General features: G+C 62.3%; 3 protein-coding genes across 3 annotated transcripts in view; 1 reads left to right on the top strand and 2 right to left on the bottom strand.

Annotated features, from left to right (window-relative positions):
- Window positions 1-101: 101 nt before the first annotated feature.
- On the bottom strand, window positions 102-5,133 carry ATP5F1D (ATP synthase F1 subunit delta). The gene is made up of 7 exons (XM_032203908.1): window positions 5,130-5,133; window positions 2,732-2,892; window positions 2,487-2,640; window positions 1,646-1,734; window positions 1,049-1,175; window positions 454-491; window positions 102-232 (listed from the first exon to the last, which is right to left on the bottom strand). The coding sequence occupies exons 1-5, from the start codon at window positions 5,131-5,133 to the stop codon at window positions 1,053-1,055; spliced, it is 531 nt and encodes a 176-aa protein (XP_032059799.1). The 3' UTR covers window positions 102-232; window positions 454-491; window positions 1,049-1,052.
- Window positions 3,752-9,717, top strand: CBARP (CACN subunit beta associated regulatory protein). The gene is made up of 10 exons (XM_032203482.1): window positions 3,752-3,768; window positions 5,161-5,240; window positions 5,872-6,017; window positions 6,158-6,219; window positions 6,457-6,622; window positions 6,690-6,864; window positions 7,019-7,171; window positions 7,523-7,730; window positions 7,808-7,991; window positions 8,250-9,717. Exons 2-10 carry the CDS (start codon window positions 5,193-5,195, stop codon window positions 9,424-9,426), a joined length of 2,319 nt encoding a protein of 772 aa, XP_032059373.1. The 5' UTR covers window positions 3,752-3,768; window positions 5,161-5,192; the 3' UTR covers window positions 9,427-9,717.
- Window positions 9,718-10,944: 1,227 nt separating this feature from the next.
- The window catches only part of STK11 (serine/threonine kinase 11), a 34,461-nt gene continuing 18,429 nt past the window's right edge, over window positions 10,945-26,976 (bottom strand). The window contains exons 7-10 of the mRNA XM_032203487.1: window positions 26,034-26,091; window positions 19,347-19,540; window positions 12,441-12,669; window positions 10,945-11,370 (exon numbers count right to left, since the gene is read on the bottom strand). Coding sequence (XP_032059378.1) covers window positions 12,461-12,669; window positions 19,347-19,540; window positions 26,034-26,091 — 461 coding nt within the window. The 3' untranslated portion in view covers window positions 10,945-11,370; window positions 12,441-12,460. The remainder of the gene's footprint in view (window positions 11,371-12,440; window positions 12,670-19,346; window positions 19,541-26,033; window positions 26,092-26,976) is intronic.

Genomic DNA, 26,976 nt, shown 5'->3' with positions numbered 1-26,976 from the left:
CACGGCGCCCGCACCCCCAGCTGACCCTGCCCCACGCACCCAGCCGCCGGCGCAGCTCGAGCTGCAGTTTGACGCCTCAGAAGAAGGTGACGCGCCACAAGCCAGGACTGCGTTTCCTTTTAATTGATCAGAGCGGCTTCTCCGCCTCCATTTGTCCCGCACCATCTGTACAAACGGGGAAGCCAGAACAAGTAGGACAGTCTGGGGTTTCTCTGCAGAGACAGTGGGATTCCTGCAACACACAGAGGCGGAGCTGCTTTGAACACAGAGGGGGGGCTCGGCGGAGCAGGATCCCCACCCGAGGCCTCGCTCCTGCTGCTAAACGGCTGCGAGCGACCTCAGACCTGACCTCAAGGGCCACAGAGCAGAGGGAGCAGAGACCGGGGAGACACGGGGGAGCTGCTGCCCTGCTGTACCTGCTCCGGAGAGGCCGTCTGAGGCTCCGTGACTCACCTGCCAGGCACAGCGCTGCCGCGCAGAAAGCCTCCCGACTGCCAGCACGTGGGAAGAAAAAGAGATGAGGCAGAGACTTAGCAGGGCACAGAGAAAAATGGGCCACGAGGAAAGCGGCCTCGCCTCGCCTCCCCCGAGACAGAAGCTGTTTGTTTGCAGTGGAAGGGAGTTGTACGAGGAGCAGAGGCCGCACTGCTCCCCGCGGGGCCCCAGGCTGCTCGCACGGCCGGCCCCGGGCTGCCCGGCCCAGCGGGGACCTGGAGGCAGCGGCGAGGCCCCGCTCGTGACCGCAGAGCTGCCGCCAGCTCCCGGAGGCAGCGCCGGGCCCTGCTGCCATCTAGCGGCCCCGGGATGGCTCCGAGCAGGGCCCCGCCGCGGCCCCTGGCGCTGACGGAGGGGCAGAGAGGGGCAGCCCTCCTGTCACCGCTCCCAAAATGTGTCACCGCTCCCAAAACGCCAGGCACAAGCCATCAGGCCCCCCTGACAGCCCGGCTGGCCTGGCTATGGCGAGGGGAAGCTCCCCGTGGGCAGCAGGGAGCGAGGACTCTTCTGCAGAGCAGGTCTGGAAGTCAGCGAGGACGTCGGTGACGCTTACCAGATTACTCCAGGGCTTTCACAAGGGCTTCGTTGGCTTCTACTTTAATCTGAGCTTCTGCTTTAGCAGCTTCGTCGGACGCAGCAGCCACCTCGGAAATGGCCTTCTCCAGGTTTGATTTAGCAGTCTGAGCACCAGAACACAAGGAACGTGTCACCCAGAGACCATCACAAAGCGGGTGGCTGGCCCACAGCCCTCAAGTCACCCCCCCCACCACCACGCTGCAGTCATCAGCCCAACGCACAGGGCCCCACAGGGGCTGCAGGAGGCTGTTTAGGTGCTGGGCTGGCAGCAGGCACCTCATCACCAAGCCCTGCTGGGGAAAAGCTGTTCCCAAGATGAAGAGGGGTGAGGAGGGGCCAGATCAGCATCTGTCTGAGGGCAGGGATGCGGCCTGGGGAGGGGTTCACGACTGCACGGCTTCCTCTCCCCACAGCCTGCCGGGGAGGAGCAGCCTTTGATCCCGATCGGGGGGGGAAGCTGGGGGTGAAGGCGCAGCCCCGGGTCTCTGTGCGTGCTCCGCAGGCACAGGAAGCTCCAGAGACAAGGAGAGAAGCGAGGAGTAAAACCTCCCAGCTGCGGGGATGTGCTACTCACGGCCAGGTCCAGCATGTCCATCGTCACCGCCTCCTCCGCCAGCACCTGCACCGTGGAGTCCGCGTTGACCGTGACGGAGCCGCTGCTCACTGCCAAGCACAGCGGTGTCAGGGGGGGCTGCCAGGGGGGTCAGCACACGGGGCAGCTCTGGCGAGGAGACCCCAGGGAGCCCCAAGCTCCCTTTGCCAGAATAAAACCTCAAACCTCAAAGACCTTCCCCGAGCCCCACGGCAGCGTTAGCCTTGTGTTAATTAAGGGAGAGGTACAGCAGGGAAAGTTCTGCTAGGGCAGAGTGGGACGTGGTGCTGGGGGACAGGGGTGAGCGTGTGATGCTGGCAGCAGGGCGACGCTTGGACCAATGACCCTGAAGGTCTTTTCTGCCCTTTTTTATGATTCTTTGACCGAGTGGCCTCTGCGCAAAAGAAAACCTGAGCCCCAAACTGCCTTGTGCTGAGCCCCCTCTCCTGCAGCACACCCCCAGGCAGCAGGATGCCCTCCAGCAGCCACTGGCCGGGAAGGGAGAGACCCCCGGAGCCAAATGGGGCTCTCCTGACCCCACAGAGCCCTGTGACAGCCCCCCCAGCCCCACAGAGCCCCCTGACAGCCCCCCAACCCCATCCCCAGCCCCATCCCAGTCCCTCCCAACCCCACAGAGCCCTGTGACAGCCCCCCCAACCCTATCCCCGTCCCCACAGAGCCCCTATCAGCCCCCCAACCCCATCCCCATCCCTCCAGGCCCCACAAAGCCCTGTGACAGCCCCCCCAACCCCATCCCCACGCCCCCCCGGTCCCTCCCGTCCCCTCCGGGCCCGGTCACGGCCCCCCCCCCCCCATCCCTCACCGAAGTACTTGGTGGCCGCCCCGTCCTCGCCGTACACCGTCACCACGCCGGGCTTGAGGACCTGCAGCGTGGGGACGTGAGCCGCCAGGATGCCGAAGGAGCCGGTGAGGGTGGGCACGTCCACCTGCCTCACGGCCGCGCCGTTATAGAACACCTGAGGGGGGGGAGAGAGACACAGACAGAGAGCACCGGGAGGGCACCGCCGCCGCCCCGGGCCCCGCCGCCCGCCGCCCTCCGCCTCCTACCTGCGTGGGGGAGGCGAAGGTGAAGGCCATGGCGGCCGGGCCGGCCGCGGGCTCGGCGTAGGAGCGGGCCCGGGGCGGCGGCAGCGTGGCGAGGCGCAGGAGGCGGCGGGCGCTCAACATGGCGGCGGCGGCGGGCACGGGCCGGGCCGGCCAAGGGCGAGCTGAGGTGGGGAGGGGGGGTGGGGGGGTGGCGCGGGGCACGCCGGGAGTTGTAGTCCGCCCCCTGCGCCTCCCCGCGCCGCCAGACTACAAAGCCCGTGGGGCGCCGGGAGGGTGACGTCACCGGGAGGGCCGCTGGGGCGTATGGGAGATGTAGTTCTGTGGAGTGTAGTCTGGGCCCCCCCCCCCTTCGCGGTGTTTGTTTTGTTTGTGGTGTTTGTTGTAGGGTCGGAGTCGGGTTGGGGAGGGAGGGAGGGAGGGAGGGGTGCAGGTAGTGGTGCTGGGCTGTGGGGGGGGAGGAGGGAGGGGCTGTGGTGCTTGGGGGGTGGGCAGGGGGCTATGGGGTAAGGATAGGGTGGGTAGGGGACTATAGGGTAAGAGGCTATGGGGCTATAGAGCTATGGGGTAGGGGGCTGCGGGGTAGAGGACTATAGAGTAAGGGACTATAGGGTAGAGGGAGACAGGGTATGGGGCAGGGGGCTATATGGGAAGGGGGCTATGGGGCAGGGGCTATGGGGCAGGGGGCTATGGGGTTGTTGGGTGGGGGGCTGTGGGGTAGAGGGCTGTAGGGCAGGGGACTATAGGGTAAGGGACTGTAGGATAAGGGACTATAGGGTAAGGAACTATAGGGCACGGGGCTATAGGGTAAGGGACTATAGGATAGGGGGCTGTGGGGCTGGGGGCTATAGGGCAGGGGTCTATAGGGCAGGGGCTGTGGGGCCGGGGGCCGTGGGGCGGGCAGTGCGGGTGCGGGCAGGGCCGGGGCAGCCCCGTCCCCACGTGACGGCCGCGCCGCGCGGGGGCGGCCCCGCTTCATTCATAAATCCGGGGCCGCACCGAGCGCGGCGGCGGCGATGGAGCCCCGGCCCCGGCTCTAGGTGAGTGCCCGGCCCCGCCGCTATCGCGACAGACGGAGCTCGGCGCGATACGGGGGGGAGCCCGGCCCGACCCAGCCTTCCCCCCCCCGCTGCTCTCGGGGTTCCCGGGGGCTCCGTCCCGCTCCCCCCGGCGCCTCCCGCAGCCCCCTGCCCGCAGCCCCCCCCCCCCGGTGCTGCCCGCAGCCCCCTCCCCAGGCCGGGTGCAGCCCCCGGGGGGGGGGTCCCGGGGGTGCCGCAGCCTTGGGGGGGGGCTCAGCGGGGCAGGATCCGTCCCGCCCCCGCCCGGTGCCCAGCGAGGGGGGGGGGGCTGAGCCCTGCCCGGTGCCCCCGGGCGTGGGGACAGCCCGGGGGGGGGACCCCGGCCGCTGCCCCCCCCCCCCGCCGCTGCCCAGACAATGGCCGTGCTGTTCCCGCCGGGTCGCCATGGAGACCGAATTCCTCCGTGATGGGGGGGGGGAACAGCGGGGGCATTCTTCACCCCCCCCCCTCCCCACACACCCCCTCCCCAACGGGGTTAGGGGGCCCCCAGCCCGGTCTCACCCGGGGGGGGCCGCCCCACGCGGGACCGCGGCCCCTCGGACTCCACGGGCCCAGCCGGGGGCGTGGGGGAGCCCCCGGGGGTCTCTGGGGGGGGGGGGGTGGGCTGGGGGATGCCCGGGGCCGGTGCGGGCTCGGGGCTCTCCCCGCCCCCCCGGTGCCCCCCGGTAACCCCTCCCCGTGCTGCCCCCCCCCCCCCCCCCCCCCGGCTCCATTCACATTTTTCCTTGCCCCGATTTTGGGCGGTTTTGCCGCGCCCCCCCCCCAGTCCCCCCCCCCGGAGCACGCGGCTCCCCACGGCCACAGCATCCCCGGCACCCTGGGGGGGGGGCTCCGGGGGGGGGGGGCCCAGCCCCGGTTCCCGAAGGCCGCCGCTTTCCGTGCCGGCTGCTTGAGGGGGGGGGGGCTCGGCCCTTCCCGGCCCCTTCCCCTCCCTCGGCGGTCCCGGTGCCCCCCCCCCGGTGGTGGCGGAGCCGCTGCGGGGCTGACTCAGTCCCCCCCCACCCCCAGCACCGCCCCCCCCCCCCGCCCACCCCCGTTTTCGTTGCGCGGGGGGCAGCGGCTGCGGGGGAGCTGTTGGGGGGGGGGGGGGGAGGAGGGGGTGGCAGAGCCCGGGCAGGATCCGTCCCCCCCCCCCCCGGTGTCCCCCCCCCCCGGTGTCCCCCCCCCCGGGGCCCGGCCTCCATCCTCCATCCGTGCTGACCACACCCTCCTCCAGCCCTTCATCCCCATCCCTCCCGGCAGCTCCGCACCGCGGTGCGGGGCAGGGCCCGGGTGTCCCCCCCCCCCCCCCCCCTACCCGGTGCCCCCCCCCCCCCCCCAACCCATCGTGGACCCCCCCCGTTTGTCTCGCAGCGGCCCAGGACGCGCTCGGGCTGGCTCGGACCATGAGCGATGAGCCGACCCCCTGGGACAACGCGACCGAGAGCGCCACGGTGAGCGGCACGGGCTGGGGGGGCTGGGGGGGCTGGGGGGGGGTCCTGGGGTCTGCGTGGGGCTGGGGGGGGCCGGGGACAGGGGTGGGAGCCGAGCCCAGGGTGAGGCTGTAGGGACTGGGGTGGGACACGAGCACGGGGCGTGGGGACAGGGAGGGTCAGGATGTGGCCACGGGGATGGGGATGGGGATGGGGGTGGTGGTTTTGGGGGCAGCATCCTCCCCCCCCCCTCCTGTCCTGCCCTCACCCCCCCCGGATCTCGGCAGCACCTCCCCGCTCCCCATTCAGCCCCCGCAGGCACCGAGCTCTGGGCTCTCAGCACCGGGAGGGGGGGGGGGTGTCCAAAAAAGCAGGGTCGGGGGGGTTCTGTCCCCGTTCCCGCTGGGTGCGGGGGCCGCTGGTGGCTCGGTCCCCCCCCGGCTGCGGTTGCCTTGGTGAAGGCAGCTCCCCGCAGCCGGCAGCAGGCCCGGGGGCGGCGGGGGAGCCGCGAGCATCTCGGGGGAGCAGCGCTCGGCACCAGCCTCGGCAGGGCCCCCCCCTCCCACCCCCAACATCCAGCCCCCAGCCCCAAGCACGTGTTGGTGTCCCCAAGCCCCCCCCCCCCCCCGTGTGTGTGTGTGTCCCCGCGCAGGCGGTGCCGGGCGAGGTGTCCCCGCAGGATGGCTACGTGCTGCTCCTCGCCCTGCTCTCCATCTTCATCGGGGGCACCCTGGTCCTGCTCTCCGGCATCCTGATCATCTGCCGCCGCTGCTGCGAGGCTGACCGCCGCCACTCCAGGTCGGTGGGGACGGCTGCTGCCACCCCCCCCCCCCCCCACCCCGGGGCGTTGTGGCACCGCTGGGGGTCCCACGTGAAGCCCCCGCACCCCTCACGGTGCCGGCGCGGGGCACCTCGCAGCATCCTCTCCATCCCCGCAGGGCCAGCGATGACCCCGAGAAGACCAACACCACCTACCTGGACGACTCGCAGCCGGCCCAGGGTGAGCGCAGGGCTGGGGTTGGGGGCGCACCCCGGGGGGGGCACAGCGGGTCCTGCTCGCGGCGCGGCGCCCCAGAGCTGGGGCAGGGCTGGCAGCGCACCCCCTGCGCCCCCCGGTCAGGACGCAGCCGTGCAGCGAGTTTGCCCGGCCTCAGCTGGGAAGCCAGCAAGCCCCACAGAGGTGGGGAGGGGGTTGGTTGGTGGCTCTGACCCCCCCCCCCCTCGCTCCTCTCCGTAGACATCACCATCAAAGTGGAGGACCCCGACTGCCTCTCGGCCTCCAGCTACCGGGATGTGGAGACCGAGCGCTTCCTGTCCTCCAGCTCCTCCACCGCCCGCCGCGTCTCCTTCAACGAGGCTGCGCTGTTCGACCAGGGCAAGAAGACCCAGGAGAAGGGGAGGAGGTGAGGGGCCGGGCTGGGGGGGGTGGGCAGGGGACTGGGGGCGCCCCCTGACCCGGCGTGCCCGCAGGTACACACTGACAGAGGGGGATTTCCACCACCTGAAGAACGCCCGCCTGACCCACCTGCACCTCCCGCCGCCCGCCCTCAAGATCGTCACCATCCACGAGTGCGAGTCCAGCGAGAACAGCCTGGCCATGACCCCCCGCCTGCCCCCCCCCAAGCCCGGCCTCGCCATCTTCCAGGTGAGCCCCCCCCCCGGGGACCGGCACAGGGAGAGGGCACGGAGCTGGGATGCACCTGGGGGGGAGTGGAAGGGACTCAGGGTGGGGGCCGTGGGGCGCAGCGGACCCTGACCCCAGTGCAAAGCCCCCCCCCTGAGCGAGCTGTGCCCCGCAGCCCCCCGGGGGGGCCCTGCCGCAGCCGGCGCTGCCCAGCCACGCCGTGTGCCCCAGCTCGGCGCTGCCCGGGGACACCTACAACTCCACCGTGGACACCAGCTTCGCCGAGGCCAGCCCCTCCGCCTCCTCTGACTCCGGGGAGGGCCCCTCGGTGAGTGCGGGCTGGGGGCCGGGGGTTTGGGTGGGCAGGGGAAGGGGGCTCAGCGGGCTCAGCACCATCCTGCTCCCCCCGGTCTGACGGCGTGGGGACGGCCCCGTGCCCGGAGGGGGTGCTGGGCCCCCCTGCTCCGTGCTTTCAGGCCTGATGGGGGGGGGGGGCATCCAGGTAGAAATAGGCTCTGCCCCCCCCCCGCCCCATCCCCTGCCCCAGGGGCCATTTGTGCATCACGCAGCCGAGCTGCAGGAGGAGGACAAAGGAGTGGGGCTGGGGGGGCCGGGGGGCCGTGCCTGGCTGCTCCCGGAGCCGGCACTCACAGCCCCCCCCCCCCCCCAATGCCCCCAGTTTGCCGCAGCACCCAGGAGTGGGAAGGGGGCCGGTGTGGGCAGTGCCAGCCCCGGGGACGCCCCCCCAGCCCCCTCCCAGGGCACCGTCCTGCAGTTCTTCACCCGCCTGCGCCGCCACGCCAGCCTGGACGGGGCCAGCCCCTACTTCAAGATCAAGAAGTGGAAGCTGGAGAGCACCCAGCGGGCGTCCAGCCTGGACACCAGAGGTGGGAGCTGGGGGGCGGCGGGGGAGCCCCCTGCAGGGATGCGACCGTGCCCCCACCCCTGCCCTGCGCCCCCCCAGGGTCCCCCAAGCGGCGCCAGTTCCAGCGGCAGCGGGCGGCGAGCGAGAGCATGGACCAGGAGGACCGGGACCCCCACGCCACCGACATCATCCAGTACATCGCCCGCACCGACGACGTCGCCTTCCACCCCGCGGGCGGCCCCTTCCTGCCCTCCCCCGCCAGCCCCCCACCCTCTCTCGGCAGGTATTTTTCAGTAGATAGAGGGGACGGGGAGGGTGCATGGGGGGGGCCTGCCTTTGGGGGGGCGGCGGGGCTTGGGGTGATGGGGGCAGGAGCTGGGATGGGGGCTCGGGGTGCGGGCAGGGGGCCTGGGGACCACGGGGCAGTGAGGTGCCGCCACCAAGGTTGTGGGTGCTGGGCTGGCGCCTCCTCTGCGTGCGGGGCCGTCCCCGTCCCTGTCCCCATCCCCATCCCTGCCGTGACGCCCGGTGGTGCCCGCAGGCTAGAGCCGGGTGAGGGGGGCGCGAGTGAGGCCGGTGCCCCGGAGCAGCCCAGCGCCTACCACGACATCTGGAGCCTGCGCGCCTCGCTGGAGCTCTACGCCTCCTCCGAGCGGAGCAACGACCAGGACTCGGTGCGCAGTGACGGCGGGGACAGCGTCTCCTCCGCCGGCGGCGTGGCCCCCTGCCCCTCCTCCTCCCTGGACGAGGCCGAAGGCCCCGAGGAGAAGCTCTGGGGTCGGCCCAAGCAGGAGGAGTCGGAGCCCGGCACGCGCAAGCTGCTGCAGATGGACAGCGGCTACGCCTCCATCGAGGCGCCCAGCCGGGGGGGCGAGGAGGGGCACCCCAAGGACCAGACGGCCTCGGAGAAGCGCATTTGCTTCACCAGCGCGGGGCGGAAAGGCACCATCTTCGAGAGCTTCGAGGGCCGGGAGCCAGAGGAGGAGGAAGAGGAGGAAGAAGAGGAGGAGGAGGAGGAAGAGGAGGGGAGCACAGCCCGGGGCGCGGTGGGCGGGGGTCCCCTCCGTCCCCACAGCCCCCTGGCCTGGTCCCCGTACGGGCAGATGTTGGCGGGGCGGGAGGCGGCGCCGCCCCGGCGGGACTACAGCATCGACGAGAAGACGGACGCGCTCTTCAACGCCTTCGTGCGCCACGACCCGCAGTTTGACGAGTCGCCGCTGCGGGGGAAGCACCGCTCGCGCGCCCACCTGCGCAAGCAGTGGCAGCACGCCAAGCAGTACAGCGACCCCGGCGTGCGCTACCCCGCGCTGGAGCGGCACCGCACGCCCCTGCGCCGGGGGGACAGCGCCAACTACCCCCTGGACGCCCGCTTCCACAGCCCCCTGCCCCGCATCGTCAGCGCCGGCGACGAGGAGGCGGCGGAGGCGGCCGAGGGGGGCCCCAGCGCCTCGCCGCTGCCCGACCCCGAGATCCAGGTGATCGTGGAGGAGCCCGGCGAGGCGGCCCCCGAGCCCAAGGCCAGCCCCGAGCCCGGCGGGGACGACTGCCCCGGCCCCGGGCAGTGCCTGGGGCTGGGTCCCGGCTCGGAGCTGATGGACAAAATCACCGTCGGCCTCGAGGAGCGGCTCTACGGCCACCTGAGGAAGGCGGCCGAGAGCACGGAGCGCGCGGTGGCCGTGGCGGCCAGCGACGCCCCCCCCGACCACGGCCCCGTCTAAGCCCGGCACCGAGGGGGCAGAGACCCCGGCAAGGGGCGCGGGGGGAGCAGCCGGTGCGCGGCACGCGGGGCGCCACGGGACGGGCGGCCCCGGCGCGGGGAAGGCCAGGCGGGCGCGTGGGGGCCCCTGGCCGTGCCCACCCCGCCGCGGGGGGCCGGCAGCGCGGGGTGGCCGAGCCCCGGTGCTCGCGGGAGCGAGGAGCCGCCGGGTGCCGGCAGGGCGCAGAGGTGGAGCAGAGCGCGTGCCAGGAGGCTGGCGCCGAGGGACTTGGCTAATAAACCCCCGAACCGAGCTGAGGCCTAATCCTTACCTCGCAGCAGAGCTGTGTAGCAGCTACGCTCTCCCCTCTCGCTGGTTTTTGGGTTTTGTTTTGGCTTTTTTTTATTTTACGAGCAATAAGGCCGCTCCGTCCAGCTGGGGACTCGTCGTGGGGGGAGCAGGGACGGTGCCCGCGAGCAGCCCCAGCACCGCGGGGAGCCTGAACTGGAAGCGGGGCCTGGGGCTGCTGTGCTGGGGCAGGAGGATGGTGGGGGGTGGGCTTGTGCATCCCCTGGGGGGGGTCCAGGCAAGCTGCGGCCCCCAGAGCAGCAGCATCCTGGGGGCTGGGGAGGATGGAGCCCCCCGGGGCCACCCTTTGCCTGTCCCCGGTGCTGTCCCTTCCCAGCACTCGGTGACGTGAGGGGGGGGCCGGGCTGGTGCATGCCATGGGTGCCCCCCCAGCACCCCCCCGGGGGCTCAGCGCACTCAGAGGTTATTTATTGGTTTTTACAGAGGGGGATGCTGCTGCTCCTGGGGTTAGCTTTTTATTGTGTTTGTTTTGTTTTTAATTTATTTATGTTTCAATGGATGGGTGAAAAAAGAAAAAAAAAAAAGAGAAAAAAAGCCCAAGCTGTGTTACTGGGGGGGGGCTTGGCAGCGGGGCGGGAGGGGGCACAGCCGAGGGCCCCCCCCAGCACCGCGGTCCTGCCCCGCGCCCCCTTTGCATGCGAGTAAAGAGCCCGGGTCCCTCGTTCCCCTCTGCAAGTCTGTGTCCAAAGCACTAACTCCGACTCCAACTCAGCGTTTTTAAGTCTATGAACAAAGGAGAAAAAGAAAAAAAAAAAAAGAACAACAAAAAATAAGCTGTGACTTTGAGCTTGGTTCTCGCCTTCCTGCCCCCGCCGGGCCGTTTCCTCCCCTGCTCGCCCACCGTGGCTCCGGGCAGGGCGCGTTTCCCCAGCACCCGCCTGCGGCAGGAGGAAGGACAGCATGAAACCCACCTCTCTCTTTTCACTTTATTTCTTTTTTTCTTTAAAAAAAAAAAAAAAAGGAAAAAAAAAGGAAAAAAAAATACGCTGAACGCACCCATTCCCTTTTCCGAGCCCTTTTACAGCATGCAGGTTTAATAGAGTTTTGCTTTGTCTTAATACCTGTTTTTTTGTTTTTTGTTTTTTGTTTTTTTCCTCATCTGGTTTATTTTAAACACATCACGATGTGTAGGAATCTCTAAATATACCGCAAATATAAACAAAAAAAAAAAAAAAAAAAAGAGGAAAATATATAATATATAACAGTAGTCTAAAACATAAAGTGCACGGCAATGGCTTTGCACGACTTCTACACAGCCAGGGCGGGGAGAGGGGCGCAGGTCCCCCCGCCCCCCGGCCCCGTCCCACCCTTCCCATCGCGAAATTAAAAACAGAATCAGTGTCTTGATTGGCAAAGAGTGATTGGGGCGGGGGGGCAGCATCTTCGCAGCCGGAGGTTTCTCCGTCCGGGGTGGTCGGGGGGGGGTCTCGCCCCATCAGCTCCTGGCGCTGTCCGTAGCGAGGGGGCCGCGGGGAGGGTGGGGGCGTTTTCCTCGGTTGGTTTCCTCGGTTTTTGGGTCGCAAGCACAGTCCGCTCCCAGGAGAGACGCCGGGGTGGGCGAGGACGAGGGGCGCGGGCGGCCCAGGCCCTGGGATGCTGCGTGGAGGAGAAACGAGAGGAGGGTGGGGAGGGGAGGGCAGCGGGGCCCGAACCCGGCTCTGCCCCTGGCACCTCGGGGACCCCCCCAGCCCCTGGTGCTGGGGAGGGGGCGAGCACTTGCCCAGCGCCCAGCCCTTCGGTGGGGGAGCCCCAAACCCAGCCCTGAAGCTGGGAAGGGAAAATCCAGAGGGGAGAGAGTGGAGCCCACGGGCAGCGTCCCTGCGTGGAAGGGGCACGGCTGGGCACCGAGGGAAGGGCAGCAGCAATTCACCCAGGAGGAAATCAGAGGAAATGACCTGAGCGGGCTCTTGGGACCCCCAAAACCCCCCTGAGCTGAGCCCCCCGGGGCTGTGGTCACCAAGCGGGAAGGGGCGCGAGGAGCAGCAGCTCCCCGGGGAGACCCGGAGCCGAGGCATTTGCTGGCAGCGCAGTAACTCCCCGTGCAGGTGACTCACTCCCAGCCATGAATTAAAGATGAAAGCTGCCACCCGGGCTGAGCGCGGGTCTGACAGCTGCAGGGGGAGGAACGGGCTTTTATTTCTGGCTTTTTTTTCACACCACAAAGCTGGTCGTGATCCAAACAGATAACAGAGCCTCAGCCCCACGGAGCGCCGGTGACGAGCGCGAGCGTGAGGACGGGGGTGGATGAGCGCTGAGCGTGAGTCATCGCTGGCTCACTTATGAATGAGGGGTGGGAAGAAGGGGACAGGGCTGCAGAGCGGAGGAACGAGCCGGAAAAAGGAGAGGGGGGGAGCAGGGAGGGCTCTCAGCTTCCCTGAGCACCCGAGTTGGGTGAGGATGGGGCTTGGGCATGGTCGGTGCACCCTGGTGGGTGACCTGGGCACCTCCCAGCCCCGGGGAGGGACCCCAGAAGCCCCCCCAAGGAGGCTCTGCCCCACGCTGCAGCCTGGGGGCTTCACCCCCCACAAGCAGGAGGGCGGCGATGCCGGGAATAACACGGGGGGGCTCTGGTGCCGAGGAGAGGGGCACCCCCAGACCTCCCCCTTTCCCCAGCCGGAGCCGCAAACCCCTCTGCACCCAAGGGTGCCCACCCGCTGTGGCCGTACCTGTGCGGGGCGCTCCCGGCTCACTGCTGCTTGCAGGTGGAGAGCTTGCGGATCTTGCTGCTGGCCGAGCAGGCCTTGCGCGAGGGGTTGGAGGAGGCGCTGGCTCGCCGCTCCGCCTTGGATTTGGTGCTCAGCTGCCCCGGCTCCGTCCCGTTCATGCAGACGGCCTTGGGCAGCCCCCGGCTGCGGCTCTGCCCGTTCTGCCCGGCCTCCTCCTCAGGCACCTGTCCTGCAAGGGGAGCCAGGCGTCAGGCCGGCAGCCGCCTTCCCCCCTCCCTCACACACCACAAGGCATCGCTTCTGCTCTTGCCCCACGCCTCCCGTCGCCCAAAGCCAAGCCAGGGCTGGCTGCAGAGCCCTCGAGGACCCCTGGAGACAGCCCCAAGACCTCGTCTCCCTCCCAGGGGCTGCCTTTGCCCCGTTTCTCCACCCCGCAGCAGCCGGTGGTGCCCAGCAGTTGGTGCACGAGGAACCAGAGGCACCAAGGGCACGGCCGGCACAGGGCCCCAGGGCAGGAGCACCCCGTGCCCCCAGCCCCAGAGGCTGCTCTCCTCTCCCCCCGGTGTCCTTCTCCCTCCAGGGGACAAGTCACAGCCCCGTGCACCCCCCTGCAGGGCTCGCAGGGGCTTGGTGGGGCTGGAGGGCACAGACCTGGCTTTTACACCGCACCAAACGATCGGCTTCACCCCCAGAGGTGCAAAACCACCCTGAACAGCATGCAGGAGCTCAGGTAACCCCTCCAGGAGCTCAGGTACCACCTGCAGGACATCGGGTACCCCCCAGCCCCTTGAGGGGACGTCCAGCAGGAGCACAGCTCGCGCTCCCCCTGCTCAGAGCAGCCCCAACTCCCCCCCAGGAGCAGCTCGGTGCCACTCAGCACAGCGGCTGCGGGGCCGTTCCCAGAGGGATGCCCCTGCCACCACAGCCAGACGGGGCTCAGGTCACAGCCCCGGGGGCAGGGAGCGACACAGGACCCCCCCCAGCACAGCCCTGGCTGGAGCAGGAGGGGATGAGGGGGACGAGGGGACGCCACCGCGCACATCGGCCCCAAGGCCCCATGGCACTGCTGCGCATCCCCTGGATGGGGGCTGAGGGAAGGATTGGGGTTGAGGGAGGAAGGATCGGGGCTGAGGGAAGGATTCGTCAGGTTCCCAGCTCCCCCCACCGGATCCAGCCGAGGCAATTTCCTTCCAGCAGGAACGTCACGCTCCAGGGCCCTTCAGTTATGACTCAGAGGGCTGAGTGGAAGCTGAAGGCTGTAAGACGATTATGGATAATTTTCTTTAAAGGATGCTCGATCCTTTCTCCGCCAAGGCCGAGCGGCACGTCATCTCGCCACTTGCGCCAGCGATCACCCCACTGCATGGGGAGGAGGGGGACACGGGGGGGGGAGGTGCCCGAGGGACACAGCAGGGTCCCAGCGGGGTCCCCCTCGGACCCCCTCTCCCCTCGGTGCTGCTGCAGTGGGGCTGCACGGGTTCCCCTTGCTCTGCTCCCTGCCTGCGCCTCTGCGTGGCTGCTACAGCCCCTGGCCGTGTGCAGGGAGCCCTCCTCCTCCTCATCATCATCCTCCTCCTCGGGAGGAAGAAGAAATGAAAGCCACGAGGGGCCGTGGATGGCTCTGGGGTCAGTGGCCCTCAGCACCCACCTTCCTTGCTTCTGCCTCGCCTGGTACCAGCTGCTCCCAGCGGTGCTGCTGGGCACCCATCGCACTCCTTGGGGAGGGGGGACCAGCCCCGTGCCCCCCAAAACGCAGCTCCTGCTCCTCCCAGGGCTCCAGGAGCAGAGGTGCCCGGCTGGTGTGGCCCCGAGCTGCCTGGGGGGGGCTGCTAAGGGCTGAGAGGGGCTGTGCAGGAGGGAGCTGCCCCCCAGTATTCAGCTTACACCTCCCAACCCCCTAAAGGCTGGGGTGACTCGCCAGGAAAGGGCCAAAGCCCCCCCAGAGGGTGAGGACACACCAGACCCCCCCAGTTCCTCCAGCCCCCGAGCCCGGCCGTGCCCCCACCGAGCCCAGGGTCCGTCCTCTCCCCCCCGACCCCAATTTCACATCTGCAGAGACTCCAATAACCCCCCCCTTCAAAGCTCAACACTTATCCTTCCCCTCCTTCGGCTGAACTCGGGCCAAGTCAATTAACATTTCTGACTGGGGAGGGAAGAAAAAAAAAAACCCACCCTAAACAGTTCATTTGTCTTCTGGGTGACTGCTCCCTCCTCCCCCTCCCACCCTGCCTGAAAAGAACAATCCCCCGAGTCTATTACGGCCACCGAGGAGGGAGGGGGAATTGCAGGCTAATTTTACCTCCTTCACCAATGACAGTTGCTGACGTTCAGATTAATGAAAATAAAAATTCGCCATCGGATGGAGTCTTGGCAACTGCCTGCCCCCGCGGAAGCCGGTGACCCAGCGCTGTGTCTGCTCACAGCCCCCTCCCAGCGCAGCATCAGCGGCTGAACGGGGCTAAAAATAAAATAAATAAAAAGGAAAAGGAGGGACGAGGCTTTGAGAACGCGCGTGCTCGTCCTTGCCACCTCTCCCGTTTCTTAATGGCTCCATCCAGCTCATTCAGGTGCAAAAAAAAGGGTTCAGAATAAAACCAGAGAGCTGTGGACTCGCTGCGTTGGCCAGGCACAAACACACAGACACGATGCGCTGCGGGGAGCGCGCCTCCTCCCGTGCCAGGCAGCACCCAAAGGCTCCAGCCCTGCCTTCATTTTCCTATTTTCCAGCCTCAGACCGAAGGAAAAAAAAAAAAACAAAAAAAAAAAAACAGCATCGAGCTCTGCAGCCATTTGCCTCCACCCGAGCACCGGGCTGCAGCTGAGCGAGGGGTTAATGGGAGGGGAGGAAAAAAGCAGAGCACGGCACCAAGCAGCAGCTGTGAGGGGCTCGGTGCTCCTCTCTCCAAGCAGGAGGGCAGCACTGGTGGGCAGGAGGTTCTGTGGTGTGCTCAGCACCACCACCTCCCTCCTCAGCGCTTCCCGGGCTGAGACATTTCACACCCACCGAGGCAGGGGCACGGGATGGTCGAGGCTCTCCACAGGGCTGCACAGATCTTTAAATAGCCCCTTAAAAATAAAAGCCCTTTCTCACAGCCCCTTCTTCCGCCGAGGAAGGGGAGATTTAACGAGGTTCCCTCTTGTCCCTCCCAACCTGAGCACCTCGGAGGCGCCTGCACTGCCCCTGCTGCCCAGCAGAGCCCCGGCTGAATGGATCACTCAGTTCCTGCATTGATCAGCCACTTACAAGGTGGATTTTCTTTCCTTTTTTTTTTTTTAGTCTTTATTTTAATATGGCATCGCTGTTAGCAATGGAACGCTTGCGTGGAGCTGGGCACCTTCAAGGAATCCTGCAGGAAGACTCGGGGAAGGCAGATTAGGAGCTGTGCTCTGTGCAGGCTGCCCCCAGATTTCTTTAATCATACAAACCCAGGGGAGCCTGCTCCTGCTCAGCCCTGATCCTCCTTGGAGCTTGTTGGGAGCGGTGTTGCACTTTGGACAGGGGGAGTCCCACCCACTGAAGCCCCTAACCTGTAAATCACACCGATCACACCAGCCCCTTTTTTGTCAGCCCTCCTTTAAGAGGCCTCGAGGAGTCCCGTGAGCAGCCTGACCGTCAGAGAGAGCCCTGGGTTGGGGAACGGGAGCTCAGGCGTGGTCAGGCTCCCTCCGAGCTGCAAGAGAGGGCTGCTGAGGAGAGCAGCACAGGGACATCCCGCCCGGAGAAGTCCTCCTCCTGCTCCTCTGGGTCCCAGGGGCTGCGCCTGGACTGTGGGGTTGGGCAGAGCCCAGGGATCCCCGTCCTGGACACATCCAGCTCAGCACATCGCCGCCGCGAGAGCAGAACGCCCACGTGCTGGGTAGGGGACCTTCGGGACCCTCTCAGGGGCTGGAAACGCTGCTTTACTCCTCCTGGCACCTGAGCAAGGCATGCAGCAAGCCCTGAAGTGATGGAGAGGCTAAAACCCATCACCACTCACCAGTTCAGCGAAACCAAATCACGTTCAGCCCACCCAGGCTACCTGTAACAATGGGAAATGCTGACCTAGGGGGCCACCACTAAGCCTACTGAGGGTCAGGTCTCTAATCCCTCTAAAACAGCACAAATCACACACGAGAACTTCAGACATCTTCAAACATTTTCCAGCAACGTGCCGGTCATCTTCTGAGGAGACAGCTCTTATTTGGGATCACTCCAAAGGAGCAAACTCCCCTGGTTTGCCCCGAAGGAGCTGCAGAGCGCAGCGGTTCCCCAGGCACACTGACACCAGGCGCTGCCCAGCTGCAGCCCAGGTGGCTCTCCCGGGCCTGCTGGGCACACATCCACTCCAATTTTGCAAGTCTTCCTAAAGTTTCTGCTTTTTAATCATAAAGAAGTGCAAAAACCAGGCAGCAACGGCCTAACCATCACTAGAGAAGTTAAAGCATCACGAGAAAAGTCAAAGAAACCCAACTGGAACTAGAGTGAGAACAGACAGGAACACTTCTGCAGGCACGGGCTGCACTGCACAGAGTAACCCCTCTGGAAGGGGTCACAAACTGCTCTCCTTGGCAGCACGCTGCGCCTTTCGGCTGCCCTTTGGTTCAAACACAGAGCCAAAAACTGGGGAACGACTCCCCTGGAGAACAGAGTTATCTGCTTTTGGAATAAGGCAGCTTTCTCAGGGACAGGAGGGATCCTGCTGAAGCGTGGGGGACGTGAGGAGATGAGAGGAGCTGGTCCTGCACTCCCCAGCCTCTGCCACGGCCACGGGAAGCCCACGAGGGCAGCGCTTTGGGGCCTAGGCTAAGCTCCGTGCTCCTCTTCTGTGCCCGTGGCCGACGGGAGCACAGCTTCCTCTGCAAACAGCTCCTCACAGCTTCTGCTCTCTGCTCCAAGCCCTGCCTCAGCTTCCTCCTCTGCAGCTGGGAACGCACAGGGAAGCAATGGTGCTGTTAGAGACACGCACAGCTCGCTTTTTACACCACCACCAAAAGCAGTGGGACTGTCCCGGGGGCTTTCAGGTTTGGTCGCTCGCTGCCTGCAACAGCTCCGATCCCCCCGAGCCTCTCAGCTGGGAAGCCTGGCCCGGGGCTCGCTGTGTGCCCAGCAGCCAGCCCTACCTTGTGTTCACCTCCTGAAGCTGGTTCAGAAAGGACAGTGTCAAGTTGGAAAGGGATGTAAGTGGTGCTGGCTGTGGATTTGTCAGGCCTGAATGCTTTTTCCACACCCAGACCACTTACATGACCACTTACATGTGGGCTGTTGCTGGCAGGAGCCCTTGCACAGGGAAATGGGCAACCTCTGGCCACGCAGAAGGCATCTGGCAGGTCCTCTTCCCTCCTGCTTCTCTGCCTAGCAAGGCCCTAGCAGTCAAGTACGTGCTTCGGTGAACCCAGCACATTTTTCAAAGGATGCCTCATTCCAAAAAGCCTCCGCTAGGCTCAGAGGAAAGGTCTGGCCCCGGTCAGACTCCGGTAGCAAGTCTGTGGGATGTAAGAGAGCAAAGGACAGAGCTCTGCAGGTCACCCAGCTGGCACCGGGACATCAGCTCGATTAGAAGAGGTTATAAATCACCCGACTGCCTCCAGTGAATCAGCACTTGGAAACAGATCCTTCACTTTGATGAGACTCCCTTCATCTTGGCAGGCTCCACCTCCGACCCACCTACGTATCCGCTGGACCCTGCTGGGGATGGGACGGGGATGTCCTGGAGCACAGCGCCCCGAGGCACAGCCCTGGAGAGCCTGGCTCGAAGCAGCCTCAGCCCTTCTGCCCTCGGAAAGCTCTGCCTGGGAGGCAGATCTGGATTCAAGCTGTTGCCCCAAGGAATTTTGGGTGCAATTTGAGGCTTATTACAACTCAGGGCCTTATGCTTTGCTCTTCTGTGCTGGTGATTCAAAGAAAAGAAAAAAAAAGTAGTTTCCACCTAACCAGGAAACCAGGAGAAAAGCAAGGTCTTCAGGAATGAGACCTCTGCACAGGTCAAAACCAGACCTGGCTTTTACTTAGATCCACAGAAATCCACCAAGCCATGGTTAAGGAAAAAACTGCAGCAGTTTGGTTAGTCTTGAAGTGCAGGAACTGGGGCTGTCCTCACCACAAGGGCAGGTCAGTCCCAGCCACCTGCACCCATCCCTACACCCAGTCCTTGAAGCCTTCCCTCCAAAACAGCAATTAAAGTGGGCCAGGGCACAGAGAGCACTTCTCAGGGAACTCGCAGGGTGTTGATTTCGGCACCAAGAGCAGAGGCAGGAGACCAGAACTGCTGCCTCACGCAGCACAGCCACAGGGGCCAGCAGCCTTGGTCTGCAGTCTCACCAGGCGCAGAGGAGGGACAAGGCCGAGCTCTCGATCGCCATCGCTTTGTGAGAACCGCACAGGAGAAGCCAGACTCACCCCTCTGCTCACACACCCCTCTGCTTGCTGCTTGACTTACCTTAAAACATTGGGAAATCCCCAATAAAAGGGCAACTCTGCAGCCAAGCTCCCAAGGCTGGAGCAGAAAGGAGCCTCAGCACAAGGCCTGCAGCACCCTTCTCCCCCAGATGTGCCATCTCCTCCGAACACTGAGTCACGCCGGGGCTGTGCTCCAAAATAACTCCGTGAGGCTAGCAAAGCCAGCCAAAAGAATTAAGTGTGCTCGAGCAACAGCGTCCAGCAGGAGCAAGCTATTACTGGAGGAGGAAGGAGCTCAGCAGATGGGAAGCACACAGGAAGGGGCATCCTGGTGATCAAATAAAGGACCAAGGCATCCGGAGCATCGCAGCTCGCTCGCTGTGCGTCACTCTCACCGCTTAATAATCAATACTCTCCTCCAGTGCTGGAAGGACGCGCTCAGACCTCACGGCCCTTCCTATAAAAAGGCTCTAGATGGACAGGAGGACAGTCACTTCCACCCTTCTCATCCCGGCATCGCTCCCTCCTACCTGGTACTGTGAAATCCTGAGTGTAGATGATATCATCTTCAATGTCATACAAGTCATCATCTTCATCCTCGTTGTAGCCATGCAGATCTTCCAGATAAGGCACCGCCGTCATACTTCTCCACTTGTCCTTTGTTTCTGGGCTGGGAGGTATGGGCACCAGAGTCTCTGCCTGAGCATGTTTCTTACGAAACCAACTGCAAAGAGTCCAAGAGCAGAGTTTCATCAGCACAGCTTCACTTTTCGGAAGGCACAGAGAAATCCTCGACAGTACGAGTTGGCCCCGTTCCACCCCAACGCTCAAAGGTGCGTGGAGTCTGCTTAAAGAGAGCTTCCCAGCTGGTTTTACACCACTGCATTTTTTTAATTGTGTAATAATCAAGTGGAAGGTGTCAAGAAAGGCAAGTGCAAGGACAGTAGCAGCCGTGTAGCTGCTCCATCCACTGGTCCCTGGTCAGCCGTGGAGGGAGCCTGCCCAGCTGTTGGCACATTGCTGCCCACTGCAAGGCACCCCAGGGTGCACGACACCCCCAGAAGGGCACAGACAGAGCACAGAACATTTTCTCCATCACCAGCTCAGCCACACCGAGGCACAAAACGCAAGCTGCTGCTCCCTCCCCATAGGTCAGGGCACGTTAGCGGAGCAGCCCGAGCTCCTGTCCGAGCCGTATCGCCAAAGCAACAGCAGAGAAACTTCTTTATGCTAAAGATGAGGCTAATCCAGCATGACAAGGCAAAAGGGTTTGCAGGACGCAATTCTGAGGAGTGCTGTTTGCTCCCAAGCTCCCTTTAACAGGCAGTTCTCAAGATGAGAGTGAAGATGCTCCACACTTTATCTTTTCATCCATATTACCATTAAACCCAGTAGGCACAGTGCTACCGCCTGCCCACTGAAGGTATCAGCCCTAATTAAACGAGGAGCCCGACAGGCTTGCATCACGTCAGCACCTCCGCAGCCAGGTGGGCGGCCTTTCACAGCTTTTGTCCTCCCATAGCAGGGTCCCAGCACACCCACAGGCACCCTCCCCTCCTGTCCTGGGGTTTTGTTCTGCTGCCCCAGGAGGCTGCCACACGGAGGCACCTGAGGCTGCTTCTTACGCCTTGCCCCGTGGGTCCTCTGCAGGAAGGACGGGACAGGAGGCACCTGCCAGATCTGCCCTCTGGTTCCTGCAGTGGCCTTCCAGGAGTGAAACAAGAGGTCAGCCCAGCTCCCGGCCTAGCAGGAAGCGAGCAGGTCCAGCCTAACTTGATTTGGGCCAAGAGCTTCAGCAAATCCTGCGGCTGGCTTCCTCGGAGCTGCGCATGGCACACCACGCTCCTAATTCGATCATTTGATTTCCTTTACTTGGGAGACTGCTTTCATCAAGGCAGCGACTGCCAAGACAGCAAACGCAGCCGAGGCTGCTCCAGCCTGGCAGGATCATCTCGCACAGGAACAGAAGACCCAACACAATCAGCAGCTATTTTTTGCCAGGGGCACTGGAGCTAGAGGGAAGCGAGCTAAATGCCAGGGACCTGAGGAGAAAGGAACACGCAGGACAAATGAGATCAGAACGCCTGCCAGGGAAGGGAAGGTTTTAAAGGGAGAAAGCCTACAAGTCCCTAGCAGCGTGTTTTTATTTTGCTGTATTTCAGCTCTGCCTTTCTTTCCTTCTGTCCTACTTACCAGGAGAGTAAAAATAGGTTTTTATTAACAGCTGAAACCTGAATCACTGTACTCCAGTCATCACGCTCCCATCCTCTGGGAGGTGATTTCAAATACTTGCATATGCAGACATGGTAATGAGGCTATAGAGTGAGCGGTGAAATTCATTGAAGTTCTGAGAAAATCAAAGACCTCTTGGAAGGAGCCTGAAGCAATTCTTTCTGGAGTAGCAGAGTATTTCCTGGCAAGCAATTTTCCAGCAGGGGCAGGGATGCTGCTTCCTATACCGGCGCTAAATGTGATTAGTGGAGATTTGCTGTTCAGCTGAGGACCACTGGCTCCACCAAACGCCCTGATCTGGCTCGAGATGCTGCTGCCCACTGCCTAAGCCAAGCAGCAGCCGCAGAGATGAGGTCCCTCCCTCACCCTGCCTTCCCCACCAACGCTAAAACACGGGCTGGATTCGCGTGCTGCTGCCTGAGCAACCCCTTTATTCCCAAGCAGTTCCACGGATGTGTAGCGAGCCCATGAAGCACAAACAGGAATCGTGATCCCGCCCGTTAAGCAGCAGTGGCCTGAGTTGCTCTAATCTACGGGGAGCTAAACAGCAAGGGTCAAGGGCTGAATGAAAAAAGGGACCTGGGCTGACTGAAGCACAGTGATCCTGTGTGGTCTGCAGCTCCCAAGCCCAAATTTTACCAGAAGTCACCACTCAACTCTGTCCAAGTTCTGGTACAAGCACAGTTAAAATAAGACCGGGTAAGCACAGCTGCAGCTTCCACACTTGCAGCTAATTCATTTCCCATTCTAGGCCACCAGCACTGCAGTTTGCTTGTTTGGGGTACGGACAATTCCCTCTGAAACCAGATCCCAAGCTGCAGCTCACCATCCTGCCAGCGAGGACCTGCTATGAGCCATTTGTCACCTCCCGTGGCACCGTGGAGGTCACGGTCACTGCCAGCCCTGTGCAGGCAGACGCAGAAGGCCCAGGGCAGGAGGTCCCTGCAGCCACTGCTCAGCTCCTGGGACATCAGAAGGTGTTCAGGTTCTCAAGCCAGGTCCGTTAAGAGCCAGCAGCAGGTAAGAGGAGCAGTGCCAGGTAAGAGGAGCCATTTCCCCCAGCTGATGCCAGACCCAGAGGGCACGGCTCAGAGTCCTACAAACAGGAGAGGTGCTGGGTGCACAGATGGAGACCGGCGTTGCTTCCACACCAGACAGCCACGTTACAAAACTGATCTGCAAGACGTGGGCAGAGGAACCAGAGACTCCCTCCCATGCGCCTGCCACAGGGAAGTGAGACAGACCCAGATGCCTGAGCAGGAAGGGAAAGGAGAAGAGCTTGTGTCCCCCCACAGGGAGGGCAGTTACGGCGTGACACCGCAGATGAGGGATGGGAAGAGCCCCTCGGTACCCACGCTGCAGCGCAGGGTAAGGGAAACCCCTCTCCCTCCCTAAAACCAGACATTGAAGTCTAGGAGATGCTCAGCACCTGCGAAGGAATCCCCAGTGGCACCAAAGGTGGGTTCCCAAGGGTTTGAAGAGCACAAAGCATCCAGCAGCCTCGCTGCAGCTCCACGGGAGGACCTTGGGTGAGCCCAGGACGGTGCCACCACCGCCCGGGGGTCAGGAGGCAGCTCCGGCCCCGTGAGTTCATTTGCACCTCTGCTAATGAGAGGTGGAAGCGCCTTCCCTTTCCTGCTGTAAGCTCTCGCAAACGTATCTATGACTGAACAAATTAAGTGTGACACTTCTGGAGAAGGAAGGCAAGATGGTTGCCTTGGAAACTAGGGACAGAGGTAGAATTCTGCATCCACTTCATCACTTTAAGTGCTGCAGCAGGGTCAGTGAATTAGTTAGGAAATGCAGTGTACGAGCATTAAGCCCTTCAGCAAAAGCACAAGGTAGAGAGGAGACGGTGAATAATCTGTAGGGAGCAGGCTGCTCACTCCCCGGCTCTTGGCAGCATTTCTTCACCGCCCTGCACCCCCGCCCGGGAGCACAAAATACTCACGGAGGTGAGCTCAAAGTGTCAGCTTTCATTGAGCATCATCCTACCCAGATCCTTCTGGGAAGAGCGGGCTTCAAGGCTCTTCCATTGTTATTCGGGGGCAGCTTCTGGCAGTTCATAAACTCAGATGTCAGGCTGAGGGAGGTTTAATGCATTTCCATTTACCACTCCTGGGTCTGCACTGCACACGTTGCTTCCAAAGGCTGTGCAAACCTCGTCATAGAACGGGCTAAGTCAGCTTGGTCCAGCTCAATTAAAACAGTGCTGAGATGGGAATTTGATGCAAGAGTTCACTACAGAAGTGAGGAGATGAGAAAAGCATAAAGATAGAGAACGAAGCAGGTTCTTCCTGCAGAGTGCTTCAGGTCGGGCTGTCACTACAAGGGAAAGGCATCTGGAGTAGCTACAGGAACAAGGGGAGGAGTGGCAGGACTGCAAGCTGTCAGTGACATCAGCTCAAACACAAAAGGAGACTTCAAGCAGCACAGGAAGGTACCAGGTAACCCTGCCTTGAGCCAGCTCCCACCTCAGCAGGGCAGCCCAGGTAGGTTGCTCTGCTTCTTGCCTAGTTCCTGCACCCCAACGCACGCTGTCCTTGTAGGAGCGCAGAGGAACCCCAGGGCACCAATGACCATAACTCCCCCTCCCCGACTAGAAAGCTAAGGACTCTAGAAATCAAGTCTCTTCCTACTAAAATGCTTTGGAAAAACCCTCTGACGACCCCTGACAGGCTACCTGCTGGCCCTCTGCTCGCTTTGTTCACTGAAATAAACCAGGGGCAGGCCAAGCACAAGGGCCACGCTTCTCATCTATTTAGAGAAAAGCGACGAGAACCAAGCGCTGCGTTCTTTAGCACGATGCTCTTCCACAAAAAGCAGAGGGACAGACACGTCCAAAGCCCAAGGCTGCAAGCTCTGCTGTGCTTGATGTAATTATTAGGATGCCACAGCAGGAGGAAGGAGGCAATTACTAATAGGGGAGCAAAGCCTGTTAAGAAGCACTGGCTAAGCTCACAGAAAACTAATAAGAGACTAAGCCTTGGAAACGCTCCTGTGTTTGCAGGTAGAGCCTCTCCTCAGCCCCTCTCCGTGCTCGGAGATTAAAGCCTCCCCAGCAGCAGCCGGGCCCAATTAGAGGGCGGCTGTGCCTCTGCAGCGCGGGGAAGCGGCTGCCCTCCGTGCCAGAGGCACGCTCCAGTTTCTCCTGCTCTCCCACTACAGGCAGGGCCTCTGGAGAAACCTCCCTGCTTCCAGCTGGGCAAAGCTGACGCAAAAGCTCCCTGCCACAAGGGAGAGGTGTAAAACCAAGTACAGAGCTGGAGAAGCAGCTCAAACAGCCGGCAGACAGCAGCACACGAGAACCACGGCGCTGAGCTGCACCTAGGGGCAGCTCACAGCACGCTTTGGACCCACGGCGTTGATAGGAAAGAAACTGCTGTCAGTGATTTGAAGTGCTTTCGGTGATTTCCTCGGTACCTACTAACCTGCTCCACGGAGTTCATTCTTACCACGCTTCTCCAGTGCTCCCTGGCAAAGCAGGGGTTGGCCGTGTGGCAGGCTGATCACCCTGCCACCAGCTGCAATGAACAGAACCACTTCATACCAGTACGACAGCACACAGTGCTTCACTGTACATCTTGAAGCCTCCAGTCCTCAGTGGGAGATGGGAGAGGGAAGTCAGCAACAGCAGGAGCTCTTGTTTTGAGGATCAGCTCCATTCGGGGTCCCAAATGCTACGCAGCATTTGAGAGGCCAGCCCCCAGCAGCCCCCTTCACGGCCCACTCTTACTGGGAAGCATGTGCACGGGGAAGGGCACCCTCAAAAAGCAAACGCCTGCTCCTATCACCTCCCACAGCTGCTGAAACAACCAATGCACGGCGCTTGGCTGCTATTAAAAGAGCCTGCCTGCTTAATTAATTGACCAGGCAGCTACATCAGACCTGCCCCCAGCCCCTTTGATCTTAGTCAGGGGTAGCCGCAGCTGCTCCTCGGCACCACACCAGCGCAGTTCGAGCCTGGCTGGTTTTGTTCTGGGGCTCCTGCAGATGCCTCCCGTGCCATAACATCTCCCAGGGATCACCATCTGACAGCACACAGCTACCGCTGCTGCTTTTTTCAGAGAAACAGGAGGAAAATAGCGCTCGTGCTGACTGCGGGCAGCACAAAGCAGGCCCGCTGCCTTCTAGGATCAGAGCCTTGTTTTTACAAGGTTCCCAAAAGCTTTCTGGGCAGGCTTGGAGGCAGGACCTCTGCCGAGCAGCTGCGGTCCAGCAGGCAGCTCTGCATGTCCTCAGAAGCACTTCCTAGTCAAATAGCAGATAAGCTAATGCAGCCTCCGCGCTGAAGCATCCTTATGATGCTTTTTGTTCTTGTACTTTTATCCGCCCAGGAAATCTCTGCTTAGAGGCAGCATGTTCAAACAGATCCTTTAAAAAAAAAAACTCCTCAGAGATAACGGGGCCTCCCCCCCCCCCTCAGACAATGGCAAGGATAAAGGGGGAGGATATGGGGGAAGGAGGAGTATGACATTAAAGAGAAAAATAAAATAAAAAAAAAAAACAACATTGTCCTGGAACAGTTTTCCACATACTGCTTCCATCTGGAGCGAAGACCAAGGGATATTTCTGTCACCAGACTGTCCAGAAGCCCAGAACTAACACACGCTCCTCAACAGCCCTCGTTCAATAACCCAGCTGTAAGGAGCCCCTGCTCCTCCGCTCCATTAGTACTAGCTGGCCTCTGAAACAAATTATCCAGAACCCTCAATTATCAAGAACCAGTCGCACTAGAAACATATTTTCAACATATTCATTATTCGCCGGTTAGCAATTCAAATGCTTTAACCGGATGCTCTAATAGGAGGGGAAAAAAAAGCCAAGGAGAGGTTGCCAGAGCACCAGCAGAGCTGGAGGAAGGATATCTAGTGACTTCCATGTGTCTGCTGTCAAAAGGAAAAATGAGTTGAGAGCAATAGCACAGGTACATTAGCATAAGAAGCAGAAAGAGAATGACTAATAGGAAGAAGCCGAACACTCACTTGTGCTGCCTTATCTGCTGTATTGAAAATCTCTTGGCTGGGTCGTATTCAAGCATCCCTGAAAAGAAGGAAAAAAAAGTCCAGGTGTGATCACAGATGCTCTCAGCCAAGTTGAAGACAGGAGGCATAAAGCTCTGCCCTTCCCTCCCACCACCCTGCCCCAACAGCAGGCGATGTGTCCGGCCCTCCTGGAGCCTCTACCTTGCTCCATCGGTCACAGGGAGGGCAGCACAAAGGCCCAACTCCACTGCTGGCTGCCTGCTCAATCTGTTCCTCATTTTCCCCACCTGTGGTGCAGACACGACCTTTCCCTCCCTCACACTGTGGGGCAGACTCGTACAGCCCCAGATCGTACGCCCAAGCACGTCTCTAGGCAAAGAGCAGCAGGGTTTGCATTTCAGGGGTAACACTACTGAACTTTCTGGGGAAGAGGCACGGCATATGTAAAGCTGCTTGGCACCCCAGAAACTCCACAGTGAAGTGAAATCCTGTTCTGGAAGTACAGCTGCGAGAAGTAACAAGCAATCCTACTGTCCATCCTATCAGCCGTCTTTTTGTCCTAGCCAGAAGTTTGATTCCTGGCATCAGCTGCTGAAATAACTGGGATTAGGGTGAAGAGAGTGGAGGGTGGAAAAAAATAGCTCATCTGTATTCGCCCTACAAAAGAAGGGGGTGGATTACTTAAGCAGACTCATGAGATGCCCACTCCGCTCCACTATCTTTAAAAAGCACAACTCGACAGAAGGAAATAAAGAAGGAAGTTTTGCTGTATTTGTCAGAGACGAGCCAGTGGGACCCAACAAGGCTCATCCAAGCACCCAAGATCCCTCCAATGAAGCTCCCAAGACCACATTCACCTGGTGGACGTTGAACTCCTGCTGCTGCACATTACAAGCGGTTCTGCGTGTGTTGGATGAACCCACCAGTGAGCCCTGCAGAGGCA

The sequence above is a fragment of the Aythya fuligula genome, chromosome 26 (genome assembly GCF_009819795.1).
Source record: "Aythya fuligula isolate bAytFul2 chromosome 26, bAytFul2.pri, whole genome shotgun sequence".
NCBI lineage: Eukaryota > Metazoa > Chordata > Aves > Anseriformes > Anatidae > Aythya > Aythya fuligula.
Note: the sequence above shows the minus strand (reverse complement) of the source record. Positions and strands in the feature narration are given on the sequence as shown.